This window comes from Ursus maritimus, unplaced genomic scaffold (genome assembly GCF_017311325.1).
Source record: "Ursus maritimus isolate PB19 unplaced genomic scaffold, ASM1731132v1 scaffold_30, whole genome shotgun sequence".
Classification (NCBI taxonomy): Eukaryota; Metazoa; Chordata; class Mammalia; order Carnivora; family Ursidae; genus Ursus; species Ursus maritimus.
Window position 1 is genome coordinate 6,788,464 of NW_024425564.1, and position 14,048 is coordinate 6,802,511.

The 14,048-nt window shown below is 54.4% G+C and overlaps 4 protein-coding genes across 5 annotated transcripts; 2 read left to right on the top strand and 2 right to left on the bottom strand.

Annotated features, from left to right (window-relative positions):
- Window positions 1–223: 223 nt before the first annotated feature.
- On the bottom strand, window positions 224–2,651 carry LY6G5B (lymphocyte antigen 6 family member G5B). The gene is made up of 3 exons (XM_008711895.2): window positions 1,854–2,651; window positions 1,580–1,708; window positions 224–1,288 (listed from the first exon to the last, which is right to left on the bottom strand). The coding sequence occupies exons 1-3, from the start codon at window positions 1,975–1,977 to the stop codon at window positions 888–890; spliced, it is 654 nt and encodes a 217-aa protein (XP_008710117.1). The 5' UTR covers window positions 1,978–2,651; the 3' UTR covers window positions 224–887.
- A 128-nt stretch (window positions 2,652–2,779) lies between these two features.
- On the bottom strand, window positions 2,780–6,826 carry CSNK2B (casein kinase 2 beta). Its single transcript, XM_040644829.1, has 7 exons — window positions 6,673–6,826; window positions 5,994–6,076; window positions 5,169–5,271; window positions 4,491–4,606; window positions 3,969–4,044; window positions 3,631–3,820; window positions 2,780–3,010 (listed from the first exon to the last, which is right to left on the bottom strand). Exons 2-7 carry the CDS (start codon window positions 6,063–6,065, stop codon window positions 2,920–2,922), a joined length of 648 nt encoding a protein of 215 aa, XP_040500763.1. The 5' UTR covers window positions 6,066–6,076; window positions 6,673–6,826; the 3' UTR covers window positions 2,780–2,919.
- A 189-nt stretch (window positions 6,827–7,015) lies between these two features.
- Window positions 7,016–10,906, top strand: GPANK1 (G-patch domain and ankyrin repeats 1). 2 transcript variants are annotated; one of them, XM_008711897.2, is made up of 3 exons: window positions 7,016–7,520; window positions 7,856–9,041; window positions 9,602–10,906. In XM_008711897.2, exons 2-3 carry the CDS (start codon window positions 8,431–8,433, stop codon window positions 10,044–10,046), a joined length of 1,056 nt encoding a protein of 351 aa, XP_008710119.1. In that variant the 5' UTR covers window positions 7,016–7,520; window positions 7,856–8,430; the 3' UTR covers window positions 10,047–10,906. The 2 variants fall into 2 exon arrangements, with proteins under 2 accessions (XP_008710119.1, XP_008710120.1); XM_008711898.2 differs by having other exon boundaries at window positions 7,016–7,316.
- Window positions 10,907–11,495: 589 nt separating this feature from the next.
- Window positions 11,496–13,995, top strand: CUNH6orf47 (chromosome unknown C6orf47 homolog). Its single transcript, XM_008711899.2, has one exon. It carries the CDS (start codon window positions 12,335–12,337, stop codon window positions 13,196–13,198), a length of 864 nt encoding a protein of 287 aa, XP_008710121.1. The 5' UTR covers window positions 11,496–12,334; the 3' UTR covers window positions 13,199–13,995.
- The last annotated feature ends 53 nt before the right edge of the window (window positions 13,996–14,048 follow it).

The following is a 14,048-nucleotide window of genomic DNA, read 5'->3' on the forward strand; positions in this document are numbered from 1 at the left end:
AAGGCTGACAGAAGTCATACTCCTCATCGCTGAACAGATCTCTAGCTAAGCAGAAGGTGGGATGGTTATAGGCTCTTAGGGGGCAAGCCATGAGGAAGCCACAAAGGCCAAGTGGAGTGGGCCAGGCTGTAGATGGTTTGATCCCCATGCCCAGTCAACCTTCTTTAACTGGTCTATACTTGCCCATACCTGAGCCTGACCCCATAAACAGTGTGACACAGACTTAGCCCAGTCCATTTATTGTGGAGGTTGTGGAGAGCAAGCAGTGGATGTGGAAGAGAGCAGGCCAGACCCTCGCCTCTCCTCTCCTCTCCCCTGGCATCTATTGAAGTGGGTGTCAGGACTCAGTGACGCGAAGTGGGGCTGAGAAAGCCAGGGACTGCAACGAAAGGAGAGCAACAGACAACCAGGGCAAGGGTGGGGGTGGAGGCAGTGAGGCAGGGACACCACAATGCCTAGTCAGGAGATGTGCACAGAAGTCTACCCTTCATTCTTCTTGCTTCAAGTTCAGTCTGGGTCTAAAGACAGGCATAGGATGTGATCTACAACCAGATCGGAATGGGGACAGCAGGTGACCAGATTGACAGGGGACTGGAAAGATGAAGGGGATGATGGACCCCGGTGACAGGAAAGGGACGAGGAAGCCACTGTGTCTTCCCAGGCCAGCCTGGGCAGACTCTGACCTCATTATTTTCTGGGAGGTGCACCACCACCAGTTTCTGGGCAAGAAAAGACACCAAGATCGTAGTCACGATAGAAGTACAGTGGAAGGGAGGCCAGAGTAATCACAGAGCAGAGAACGTGGGTGTTCTAGGAGGGCAGTGCAGGGGGCTGTGGTGTTAGGGGAGAGATGCTGGAATAGAGTGAAATCCAGGAAGGCTAAGGCATCAAGGCCTAGCCCAGGGAAGAACCAAAAGCCCCGAGCTGTTGAGGAACAAATATATGCGGCGCAGGTCAGCAATGGACAAGCTCAGGTTCAGGGGCAGGATGGCCGGGGGGTTCGGGCCTTCGGGCTCCTTCCCAGCATGGAAGCTGTGGAGGGGCAGTGAGAGGTTCAGGGCCTGGTAGAACCACTGAATCTGGGACTCGGACAGAGGCACAGCCCCGGCCCCGGCTGGGGGATCAGGCGGGGAGCTGTGGAGCTGGGGGCTGGACCAGGAGTTGCAGTAATCGTACTGGCAGCACTGAGCCTGGTACCAGTACTCCGAGAAGTAGGTATTGCGTTTTTCTTGGCAGCGGTAAGAATTATACTGTCCACAGCCTCGGATGAAGAAACGAATCTTGGTATCTGGAGAAGAGGGAACAGCTAGCTGATAACCCCCGCTGCCTCCCACAGTCCCCAAACCTGGTATCCTTACCCTAGACTCTCCCCATCCCTCACCCAGACTTCCAACCCAGACTCCTCCAGAAGGGGCCAGAAAAACTGGCTCAGCAGCTCCCCCAGAACCCTAGACTACTCCTTCCAGGATCCTGCTGTCTTCCTCTTGCACCCCAGGCCCTGAACAGCCCTCATCTGAGAGGAAAGGAGGCCAAGCCATGGTCTATCCCGCCAGCAACCCCTTCCCGGGGCTTGACTCACCATAATAGATGGTGATCACCATACATGGCGATGGGGTGCTGATGGTGCACTTCTCTGAGCCTGAAATGCAGCCCGTAGAAGGGTCTTCTAAGAGGCAGAGGTGGCAGGTTCGGACTTCAGGAACAGGAGCTGGGAAAGCAGCAGACAGGAGGGATGGGAGTGTCGGCTCATTCCAAGTTCTCTGCCTTGTGGGGAGCCCGTGAACCAGCGCTACAGCCCCACCCTCTTCCAGGACTCAGTCACCCCTCCCTCCTTGCCCCTGGGCCCCACTTACCTTTTCCCACTGCGAAGCCCACCATGACCAGCACACCTACAAGCATACGGCCCTTCGTGATGGGATTCGGGGGGAGAGGGCAGTCCCTGCGGGGTATCCCGAAACCCCACCTTCCTGTGACCATGCTCCTTGATCCTGAGCTGCAGGGTGGTTTGGACAGACAGTTTGAGCAGGAGCTGTAGACGCAGAGCTATATTCCCTGGCTGGGGGAGGAAGTTATTAACTTGGCTGGAGGACAGCATGTCCTCACCCACAAGGTCGGGTTCCTGAACGTGGGAGCAGCGGCCCAGACACCACCACCTAGGCCTTTATCCAGCTGTCTATCTTTGTCCCTCGTGCCCTTATAAGATTTATTCCCACACCTCAAGGGTCCATGGATCAGCTTCTGTCTCTGGTACCACATGCTGTCCTCCCTACACAACAGAACCATCCCTACTGTGCTGGGAAAAACTTTGGCCAGGCACCCAGGGCCCCCATCCTTCTGAGATGAGCATTGTCTTAGCTCCCCCAGCAGGGGGCGCACAAACACCACCTGACAACAATTCTGGACCTTGTCCCTCTCTCCACCCCCTGCAGTCCTGTTTATTTCAGGACCACTTGCCCTGTAAAATCAAAATCGAAGATTTTGCTGTTGATTATACTCCTTACAGTAAAAATATACAGCCTTAGATGGCCGAAAAAGAAGAAATATGTCTCTACACTTTGAAATCTGTTTTCCCCTGGTCTTTTCCTTGTGGCCTTGCACATCTCCATATCCAGTACTAGAAATTCTGCTCTACTGCTAAAAACCTCACCCAATCCACTGGGGATCAATCTGTGCTGGCTTTCAACTTGAGGAGGGTGGGCTGGGCCATGAGGGTCCCTGGAATCAAGCACGGCTGTACCCTCCCGTTCCCCAACCCCAAGCACCAGCAGACCAGCTCATGGCCTTTTCTTCCACTTTATTTCATATTCCCACCACAATAATGACTCCTTTAATTTAAACTAAAAACCATAGAGGGTTCCTGAAAGGGTTGCAGCAAAGGATCGGAGGTGTCAAAGACTGAGGGACAGGTGGGATGGGGAATCAGCGAATCGTCTTGACTGGGCTCTTGAAGTTGCTGGCGGCTTGGAGCTGCAGCTGGTAGGCCATTGGATGGATCTTGAAACCGTAGAGCCTGGGCCGGGGCAGAGGTCAGAGAGGCAGCAGGGTGAGCCCCACCCTGGCCCTGCCAGTGGCCTGAGTTTCTACCTCCCCACCCCAGCTTCTCCATGGGTCTGCTCAGTGCTTAGGACAGGGCTCCCAAATATCTTTCCTCCAGAATATTGGGAAATGCACCTTAAACAGCCATTAAAACTCAAAGTCTAGGCTACATGTAAACACACACACACGTAGGTGATTGTGTGTTTGTGTGTGTGCAGATCAGCGCTTATTTCAATATAACACCAAACTGTTCTTCCCAGTAAACATGATATTCCAGAAACACAAACCACACTTTCTCCTGGCAAAAGGCTGAACATCCAAGATGATGACAAGAACAGCTACCATTTAAATGGTACTTCAGGTGCCAAATGCTTTTCAAAGCAACTATCTAAATACACCCTATTGGTCAGATACTATCATCATCCCGGTTTCATGGATAAGGGAACAGAGGCACAATGAGGCAAATACCTTCTCTAAGGTCACTTGCTCTGGGAGAAGCAAACCTCAAGAAAGGACCATGCCCTGTCCTCCCTTCTTTCTGGGGAATCCCGAACCTTTCCTTTGACCCTGGGTGACTCTATCCCTGCTCCCCACCTGGGCACAAACTGGTTGGCGGGCCGCTTGGGCCGGTACTCGGGGTGCACCATGAAGAGCATGTGAGGGAAACCGGTGCCGAAGTAGGCGCCGTCCGTGTGATGGTGCCTCGATGACTTGGGTGTGTACACGTCCATGCACTTGGGGCAGTAGAGCTTCACCATGGCCTCACCTGGGATGTCCGAAAGGCCTGGGAGACAGCCAGACTCAGCAGGCCGGGCACCCCCAAGCCTGCCCCACCTCCCTCCCAGACTCAGGCCCAGACTTGCTGAGCCCCAACTCCTTCCCAGGAGGACCGGCCATTTGACGTGGCCTCCTTTCCCTCCTCCAACACTTACCGATGGGAAGCATTGGCTGGTTCTCACAGTACACACGGGGACAGTAGCCAAAGTCTCCCTGCTGGTACTTTTCCAACTGAGGTGAATAAAATGAAAGGGGTTGGTGGGTAGGTATGAAGAGAAGAGGCGATCCCCTCATCAGCCCAAACATTGCTCTGTCCTCCACTCCTGCCTTTCTGTCCAGAGACCCCCTTCAAGCTGGCCCAGATGGGCCCTCATACTCCCCTGCTTCCTTTCCTCCAGTTTGGCAGGTTACAGACCATCAGAGCCATTCACTGTTTGTTCCCTGAGGAAGAGGCAGACTGCGACAACTTCCTGTCCAAGGTCATGTCTCCCTCCCTGTAAACACCTCCGTCAGCACGACCCCAATTAGGATTTAATTCCCAGGCCCCATATCTGGGGTTCTTCCCCTCTTCTCAGCTACATTCCTTGACAAGATTGAAAACATGTGACTCCTCGCTGTAGGAACCTCGGTTTCCCTTACTGCCTCAGAGGAGTCAAATGGGAGCAGAGAGGCCTCACCATCTGGGCGATGCCACGGTTGGTGAGGATATAGCGGGCGTGGATCAATCCATAAAGCATCTCGGCTGCCTGCTCAATCAGGTCGCTCTGGTTGGGGTTGTCTTCCAGCTCTTCATCTGAAACATGGCCCCAGCCAATTGCAACCACTTGTCTTACAGCTTTCTTAGATGCCCCACCCACCTCCAGGGGTTGCTGGCTACAGTTTGCCTGGCACCCATCTTTGCGCCACCCATCACCTGGGCATTTGACCCAGAAGCCTGGGCCTCTGGCCCTTCCACCAACCCAAGGCAGCTCTGCCTTCTCTCTATGCCTCTGCAGCCTTTACTCTCTGCTCTCCCTCCCAACTCTCTCCTCAACAAATAAATGAAAAATATCAATGCAGAAGAGGGAACTCTAGACTAAAAGGTGCAAGGCAAAACAAAGAAACGGGAAATAAGACCCATGGGGAAACTAGCATTAGGGAATAGAGCCAAATTACAGGATCAGAGCATGGAAACAGGTGGTGTAAGTCACAAAACCAGGCAAAAGTCAGATGAGGGACCAAAACGGACAGGACTTTGGATAAAGGGAATCAGAGAACCAAAAGAAAATTTAGAAATTCAAGAAGCAGATAAACAAGAATATGAAACGAAAGAAAAAAACCCATACACACACAAAACCACCCTGAGGGTGCCTCACCAGGCTCCAGGTCCAAGATCATGTCTAGAGCTTGTCGATAGTGAGGCACCTGCTCATTGAGTCCAGTGAGATTGAATTTGTCCTGGATGTAGTCTTCATCCACCTGTCAGGATGTGGAAGTCAAGAAGAAACCCATAGCAGAATCCTCAGCTTTGACCTGGGCACGTTGCTCTAACTGGTGCCTTATTCTCAACACAACTGCTTCTGTTTCCCGCCATTCCCCAATTCCAACTCAGCAGAAGTACTTGAGTCTTTTTCCCCAGTTCACATACACTGCCTTCCCATAAAAGCTCCGGCCTTTTTTAAAAAACAGCTACAACAATCCCCTCCTTAAAGAAACATTCCTTTCAAAATCCCTGTTCCTACTCCTGCCCCCCATCTCTACAAATCAGTTTTGTCCTCTCCTTAGGGGCAGTTGGATCTCTAAGAAAAGTGGAGACTGAACAGCTTGGGTCCTGTGGGCAGTTATAATCCTTTGTGTTATTAGCACACAACTTTGCACATTATAAAACATCTTCACAAACAGCATTTTAATTCTAAGAGACTCCCAAAGTATGGACTACCAGTACCAGTCTAATAATAGTAATAATAACAATAATAATAAAGTTGACTTGTCCAATGTTACATTGCTGGAGAATAACAGGCTTGGGATTTGGGCAGTCTTGTCACTTCACAATTTAGTGAGGGGGTTACTGAAAGGACTCTCCCCTGACATGAGAAAGTTTCTATGGCAGCCTGTGAGAGAAGTGTGTGGAAGCTAAATATGTGGGAAAATACAGAGACAAACTTTGTGTGGAGATAGCTGGGAGACTGAGAAGAACTCACTTCACAGAAGAATTCATTGCCACGGAGCCCACAGAACCAGGAAATCCAGGACACCTCCTCTGAGCTGCTCATCTTCACGTCAGCTGGGGGGGGGGGGGGGAGAGTGTAAGTAAATCCCAAGCTCTCCCACCCTGCCTCTGGTATCCTCCCTCCTCCCACACTTTGCTCCCCAACCATGGAAGAATTTGGGGCCACCTTTCCTTAAAGGATTCTAGACTCTGGAGCACCCCTCTCCAGTACCTGTTATTCACACCTCGGCCCCTTTTCTGAAGTTAGAGATTCTCTGGAGTTCCACCACTTTCGAGAAACCGACAGGTCTTGACCTACCAGTCCTACCCACATCCCTAGCGCTCCCGAAGACCTGCCCCCTCTCCTCTTCACGTCCACTCCGGCAGGGCTCTCGGCTCCAGATCCCTATCCTGCAGGTCTCTGTATGTCCCCCGCGCCTTTCCCAAAGGTTCCGAAGTTTATCCTTTCCAAGCAAAAGCTGGCCCCTTCTTCTCTCACGGCCTGGGGGTGGTGGTGAGGTCCCTTTCCCACCTCCGCCCCTCAGGCCATCCCCCCCTCCCCCAGTGCCGGACGGGGTCACTTCCTTCCCCACCCCCACATCACCGCGCGGAGACCCCATGTGCCGCGCCTAAGGACAGAGGACTCGGCGCGGCGACGACCTTAGACTCACCGGCTGGACGGGGACCGGGAACAGGGTGGGGGAGGGGAGTTGCTTGCTTCCAAGGAACCGCGACGGCTACAGCGCAGGCCGCGGACCCAACCGCGGCAGGCGAAGTGGGGTGGGGGGGGGGAGTGGAAATTGGGGAGGGTGGGGAGAGGGCAACGCGCAAACGCCAAGGGTCGGGCGCCGCAGTGAACGCCGGGAAATGGAGTCCCCGGTGAAGAGAAACTGGCGAAGTGAGGGAAAAGCGAACTACGAATCCCAGGACGACTCACGAACGACCCTGGCGTCGCGAGGCCCATGAGCCAGACGCTCGGGGGCGGGGCGCAGCGGGGTGCCACCGGAAGCGGAAGCGCAGTACCCCGTTCTGGGCCAGGGAGTATGGGAAATAGAGTTGTAGGATCTGGCGATTGAGGGGCCGAGAGGGGGCGGGGAAAGGAACGAGGCCGGCAGGCTGGTTTCCTGTAGCTCCCCTCACGCAGCAAGGGTTTGCTTCAGGCGCTCGCCTGATGCCCAGGGTACTGACCTCATCCCCGGGTAACCCACTGGGTGCTCACTGCCTGTCGAGCCTCTCGCCCGAGTCAGGCCTGCCGCGCTGGAGGCCCCGTCGGGGCCCGTGTTTCACCCCGGGGTCTGGTCTCCTCAGGCGGGAGGTGAGGCCGGGCTCCTTGCTGAGGGACGTGGGAAGGGTGGGCTGGGCTGAGGTGAGTGGTGTAAGAACCAGGACGGCCCCGTGCGCTAACCTGAGGTGGCGCCAGCCATTCTGCTACTCGTCCCCTTGCACTTCTCCATTTCCTCTGATGGGGCCTTCTGCTGCGGGCATTAAGTGTGACCTTCGAACCCTGGTCAGAATAATGGTGAGGGGCAGCGTGACGTTATTTCATTTCACAGCTTCGGGGCATTCCACGGGTTTCCTTCCGCCTCCTCGGAGCCTTTCTTAACTCACAGAGTGGTTTCACGGCTCCAAAAAATGAGCTCGGAGCGGGGTCCACGTTCGGGGAGGCGAAGGGCATTGTGGGGGCGTTATGTAAAAGAAGGACCCCAACCGACAGATCCTCTGACCTCGCGCTACCTAGGCACGTGGCATTTTGAGCGGATGCTATTGGAAAGATCCCGGGGCGGGAAGCTGAACCTGGCGCTTTGCACATGCCTGAGCCCTCAAGTTATGTTTTGCGTTGTTGTTGTTTTCCAGTTCGGGTCGTGTGGCTATTTGATCATCAGCTCCTTTGCGTAGAGTAGCGCCATTTCGCAGTACGGAGACTACAAAGTCACGGAGACTGGAGCTTCTCCCAAATCTGCTGCTCACTTCCGTAGAAGTGTTAAAGTCTGTTTTTGTTGGGGAAGACGGACCCTGACAGGATCGAGGAAGATTTAAAGGGCCAGGCTGATTGTTTTCTTAGTGATAAGTCTTACCTGGTGATCAAGTTTCAGAGAGAAGCTGTTTTTATTTATTATTGGTGAGGATGGGGGCAGAACGCAGGACCTCTGGGCAACTCTCATTGAATCTTCGTTAAATTTACCTTTACTAAACAGTATGGGCTGTTATCCCCAGTTTTTCCACATGACCTATGATCCTTAGGCCCTGCAGGGTCCTAGGCTGTAGTCACTTAGGGAACAAGAGGATTTTTTTTTTACTTTAAGGGTATTTTTCCTCCTCCCAGCAGATCTCTGGGGGTGGCTTTGGTCAGTGCAGAGCCACCAAGGGATTGGCTTGCTTTTCTCACACTCCCTTTATCTAGTCTCATCCTCTCAGTTCTCCCAAAAGCCATGTCCAGGCCCTCCCTCATCACCTTCACCCCAGCCACCAGCCCCAGCGACCTCTGGAAAGATGGGCAGCAGCAGTCACAGCCTGAAGAGGTGGAGCCCACCTTGGATGGGGCTGCAGCCCGGGCTTTCTATGAGGCCCTGACTGCAGATGAGAGCAGTGTCCCCGAATCCCAGAGATCTCAGCCTGAACCTGCCAGTAAGAAAAAGAGGAAGAAGAGAAGAATGATGAGGGAAGCTGCTGCAGGAGCCTCCGGAGGACATGGACAAAGGAGATCCCTTGAGGCAGAGGACAAGATGACCCAGTGGATACTGAGGGCAGCTCAGGAGGGTGACCTGGCAGAACTAAGAAGGCTGTTGGATCCCCGTGAGGCAGGGGGAGCTGGGGGCAATATCAATGCTCGGGATGCCTTCTGGTGGACCCCCCTGATGTGTGCTGCTCGAGCAGGCCAGGGGGCTGCTGTGCGTTATCTCCTGGGCCGTGGAGCTGCCTGGGTGGGCGTCTGTGAGCTGGGTGGCAAGGATGCTGCTCAGCTGGCCGAAGAAGCAGGTTTCCCTGAGGTGGCGCGCATGGTCAGAGAGAGCCATGGAGAGACGAGGAGTCCAGAGAACCGGTGAGGGGAAGCCTTAGCCCATGCCCATCTTTCAATGTGTTCTGCCCTTCCTAGCCACTCCACACCAGAGGCTCCAGCACGGAGCTGAAGTTTCTATCCCTGATCCCCCAGTATAGGTTGATAAGATGGTGTAATAGAGTGATCATAAACATGAGCTTCCTGGGTTTAAATCTTAATTCTACTTACTTAGGCAAGAACCGAATTTTTATGTGCCTAATTTTTCTTATCTGAAAAATGGGGGTAATAAGAGCACCTTTATTAAAGAGTTGTTAGGATTTAATGGGTCAATAATACGGAAAGTGCTGGAATGATGCTTACCACGTAGTAAGCATTGTATACATATTAATTGTAATCGTTATTATGCTTTGCCCAAGAGCTTGTGAGGCCTGGTTGCCATTTCTTCTCCCAACTGTTCCCCTCTGGGTCCCTCATTGCTAAGTGGGTTGGAAGGCAATTTGTTTTTTAGCAGAAAGACTGGAAGGACTTCCCACCTTGCCACCCCCTTCTGAGGCCTCAACTCTNNNCCCTGCCCTGAACTCTTTCTCTTTTTTCCTCTGCAGGTCCCAATCCCCCTCCCTCCGGTACTGTGAGACCTGCGATGCCCACTTTCAAGACTCTAACCATTACACATCCACTGCTCACTTGCTCTCATTGCCCCGTGATCTCAGGTCCCCCAGCCTGCCCCTTGGGGTGCCCACCTCCAGCCCAGGCTTCAAGCTGCTGCTGAGGGGAGGCTGGGAGCCTGGAATGGGACTGGGACCCCGGGGTGAGGGCCGCACCAACCCCATCCCCACTGTCCTCAAGAGGGACCAGGAAGGATTAGGCTACAGATCAGTGCCCCAGCCCCGAGTCACACACTTCCTGGCTCGAGATACTCGGGCTGTGGCTGGGAGGGAGAGAGCCCCTCGGGTGACCACACTGAGCCGGAGGGAGGAGAGAAGGCAGCAGGAGAACGACAGGGCCTGGGAGCGGGATCTGAGGACATACATGAACCTTGAGTTCTGACCTTGGTAAGGTCTGATCCTGGTCTATTGCCAAAGTCTGAACTTTGGCTTTTACTTCCTGGGGTCTGTCCAGGTCCCAGACCCTCAGATTTTAGTCAGTGGGGTCTGCCTTTGGGAGAGAGGAGCCAAGAGCTGAAAAATAAATCAGACTTCTTCTCTTTTGTGTTTATTGACTTTTCTGGAAGCTATTGTGGGAAAGCCAGACAAGTCTGGGGGCCACATGCAAGTCCCACCTGAGCCAGAAGGGGTAGCCCTTCCTGGTGGCATGATAGTGTCACCTCCCTGCCAGTCTGGTTCATTTCTAGGTCCTAGCCCTTGTGTGGAATACCCCACTGTTCTTTCAGCCCCCTGAACTAGGAATTGCCCAAGCTCTGTGCCAGTCTCGCCTACCCCAGGAAGCGCCCCATGAGCACTGCAGCCAACTCAATCACTGTTTTTGTTTTATTTTTTTTCAGCTGCTGATTTTAAGGTCATATACTATATGCTAAGAAGGGGAGTAAGACATAGTCCCAACCTTCTAATTGCTCATCGCTAGAGGTGGAGGCAGTTATGTGATCAAATATACATACAATGCATGGTGATAGGGGAAGCCTGGGAAAGCTTATGAAGGTGATGAAAGTAGTAGGGTCTTGCAGGAAGAGGCCAGTGGGCTGGGAGGGCCTAAGAATAGCCAGCCTCCTCGCGCATGGGTGGCTTAGTCGTTAAGCGTCTGTCTTCGGCTCAGGGTGTGATCCCGGAGTCGTGAGGCTTGATCAAGCCCCATACCTGGCACCTCCGCTGGGAGCCTGCTTTTTCCTCTCCCATTCCCCTTGCTTGTGTTCCCTCTCTCGCTGGCTCTCTCTCTCTGTCAAATAAATAAAATCTTAAAAAAAATATATCTAGCTTCTACGGTGATGTTGGCTGAACTAGAGCCAGAACCTCTCAGTGTACATTTGGCCTCCCAAGAGTAACCTTTAAGTCAAGGCTCTTCATTTTACGACCTGAAAACGCCTGAGGGCAGGAAGCACATTCTATTTGTTTACACTTCTCTCCGTTCCCTTCTGCTGCTCATACCAGATGCTGGGCTCAAGGAGAGCTCACTGTTGTCGGATCCAGGAAGTAAAACCTGCATGGAGGGGCAGGGAAGAGCAACACAAGTCCCAGAGAAGCAGCTTGCTTTTCAGGAAAAGCCTTTCATGAAGTCATGGACATGAAAAGGAGGAGTTGGGGGGGTGGTGCAGGGAAGAACCAAAGGGCAGGAGGCTAAAGGGAGCGGAAAAGTTTACGGGAGCACTGACGGCCCAGGGACCTGTGGGTGACGAGGAAGGAGGGCTGGGTTTATATTCCCGCCCCCGGATCGCGGCCGGAGCCCTGCGAAGCGGCGCGTACTAACGGCGCGGGGGCGCGGGGGGCGGTGGATCTGCAGGGTCCGCCCCGCGAACTGCGGGCTCCGCCCCCGTCTGTCCCTCCAGCCCCGGTGCAGCTGCTTCCGGGCTCTGCGGCTCCAGGCGGCCTGTTGAGGCCGCGGCCCCGACGCCAGGGCGGGACGGGTCGCAGCGTACAGCTCCCGGACGCCTGGGTCCCCCGCCAGGGGACCCAGGCTTGGCCTCGCGACGAGGACCTCCGAGGACATTTCTGGCCTGACCTTGCGGAGACCGCGCCTCAGCTGCGTGCTCGGGGACCGGTCGGGCCGCTTTGTAAGATTCCTAGCTCTCTAAATCGAGAGAAGAACGCTGCTGGCTGGAGTTTGAACACCTCTCTCCTAACCCCCAATAAGAGACTGCCTGTTCTTGAGCTCCCTTAGGTCAGCAGTTCAGGACTCTCCAGATTGGGAGCACCTGAGACCCAGGGCCACCTTCCTTCCTTGGATGGAGCACCGCCTCCCCAGTTTCTGGGGCACCTTGGGGCGTGGCCTTGGTGAGTGAAACTTGGGGTGCTGCCTGCAGGAAAGGAAACCCAGAAACCCAGGAGGGACACGGTGGGGGTGATCCAGGCCTTGTCAGGTCCTGGGGATTCTTGTCCTGGATCTTTTGTTTGGGGTGGTGGTAGTGAGTGAATTTGTATGTGCCTCCCTTCTTTACCTCAAAACTGAAAAGGAAACAAGCCACTTGCTACACTCAAGGCTGCAGGACATCCAGGGAAGTGGGGAGCCACTTCTAAATTCAGAGTAGGACTCACGAAACAGATAACAGTTCTTCGGAGCTTGAACAGACTCTGGCTTCTGAGGAGACATTCAGCCCCCAAACCTGAGAATCGAAGCAGTTCCAGGAAGCAGCCCCAGGATTTGGGGGCTCACTACACATCCCAACCATGTTCCTGCGGCGGCTTGGTGACTGGCTACCTCGCCCTTGGGGCCGCCGGAAACCAACGAAGCCTGACCTGCCTACCCCAGAACTCAGACGAGTGGACAGCTCCTCTGAGAATTCAGGGAGTGATTGGGATAGTGCCCTAGAAACTATGGGAGATGTGGGGCCTCCCAAGACCAAGGACCCAGGGGCACGGAGGAGCTCTGGGACTGCTCCAGAACCAAGTAGGGAGTCCCAAGATGAGCAACTGGGGAGCAACAGAATGGATTCCTTCAAGTGGGACAAGACTGTCTCTAACACTCAAGAGTCTGGGAGACTCGAGACTGGAGGGACCGTTCCCAAATGGGGCCGGGATCCTGTGGGCTCAAGTGGTGCCAGACCTGGAGTGTCCCCTGAGGGGGTACTCAGCCCCCCTGGGCCGAAAGTCCCAGTGGAGAAGCCAGGGCGGCGTCAGAAGCTGCTGGGCTGGCTGCGGGGGGATCCAGGTGGGGGAGCAGGGGCTCCCTTGCAGTACCTGGGGGGCCCAGAGGAGTGTCTGCAGATCTCAACCAACCTGACTCTGCACCTGCTGGAGCTGCTGGCCTCAGCCCTGCTGGGGCTGTGCTCACGGCCTTTGAGGGCAGCTTTGGATGCATTGGGCCTGCGCGGACCGCTGGGCCTCTGGCTGCATGGGCTACTGTCCTTCCTGGCTGCCCTGCATGGGCTCCATGCTGTGTTGAGCCTACTTACTGCTCACCCTCTGCACTTTGCCTGCCTCTTTGGTCTCCTACAGGCCCTGGTGCTGGCTGTCAGCCTCCGGGAGCCCAGTGGGGAGGAGGAGGCCACTGACTTGGAAGGCGAGAAGTTGGAGAGGGAGGGTGAGGAATAGAAGGGAGACCCAGGAGAGGGGCTGTGACTGCAGGATAGGGTGTGACCCAGTGCCCCCATCCTGAGTGGGGTGGGAGCAAATTGAAGATAGTGTGGCCTGTAGGATAGTGGGGGCCATGACCCAGATTGTAAGCACAGGGACCTCAGGGATGGGGAAGAAGCCCCAGAGTATGAGGGCATGGCCCCCCTTCACACACAGGAGAGAGTAGAGCTGTTTAGGCTATCTGTTTATGGACAATGGGGATATCGCCCTTGAATTCACCAGCTGTTGTTACTTTTTGCTTTTACATTTCTCCCACTTCCAGTTTTTTCTTTCCACCTTTACTTTTTAAAAGAAATAAGTGTGGTGGTGAAAAATAAAGACTAAAGAGTCCTCTTTACCTTTCAAAACTACCCAGGGGTGGAGGAGACCAGAGGCAGGACAGACAGGCCTCTGACTAGGGTAAGAGGGTGGTTGGAGACCCAAGGGATCCCTTGGATCCTAGGATCTGAGCCACCTAGGGAAGAGGGACTTCAGTGAGGTGGGTGGATTAAGGGGTGTGGATAGGAGCCTATGGTGACAGGGATCCTGCAGGAAGGATCTGGGTGTTTCTAGGAGCTAGGGGGAGTGGGGATGGTGCAGGCAGTGTTGAGTATTGGCAGGAGGGCCAATTCAGAGGGGTTGGCAGCTCAGACAGGCAGTATGGGGAAGAACTGGAGCTTGGAGTCCCCGCTCTGGGGTTAGGGGTTTGCACACTCAGCAATAAACAACTGTATCACACCAAATCCTAAATATACCACTACAAAGAGTTACCACCACTCAGTGTCCTTCCTGACGCCGCCCAGCTGGGGGTTTATGTGGTGGAAGGTCC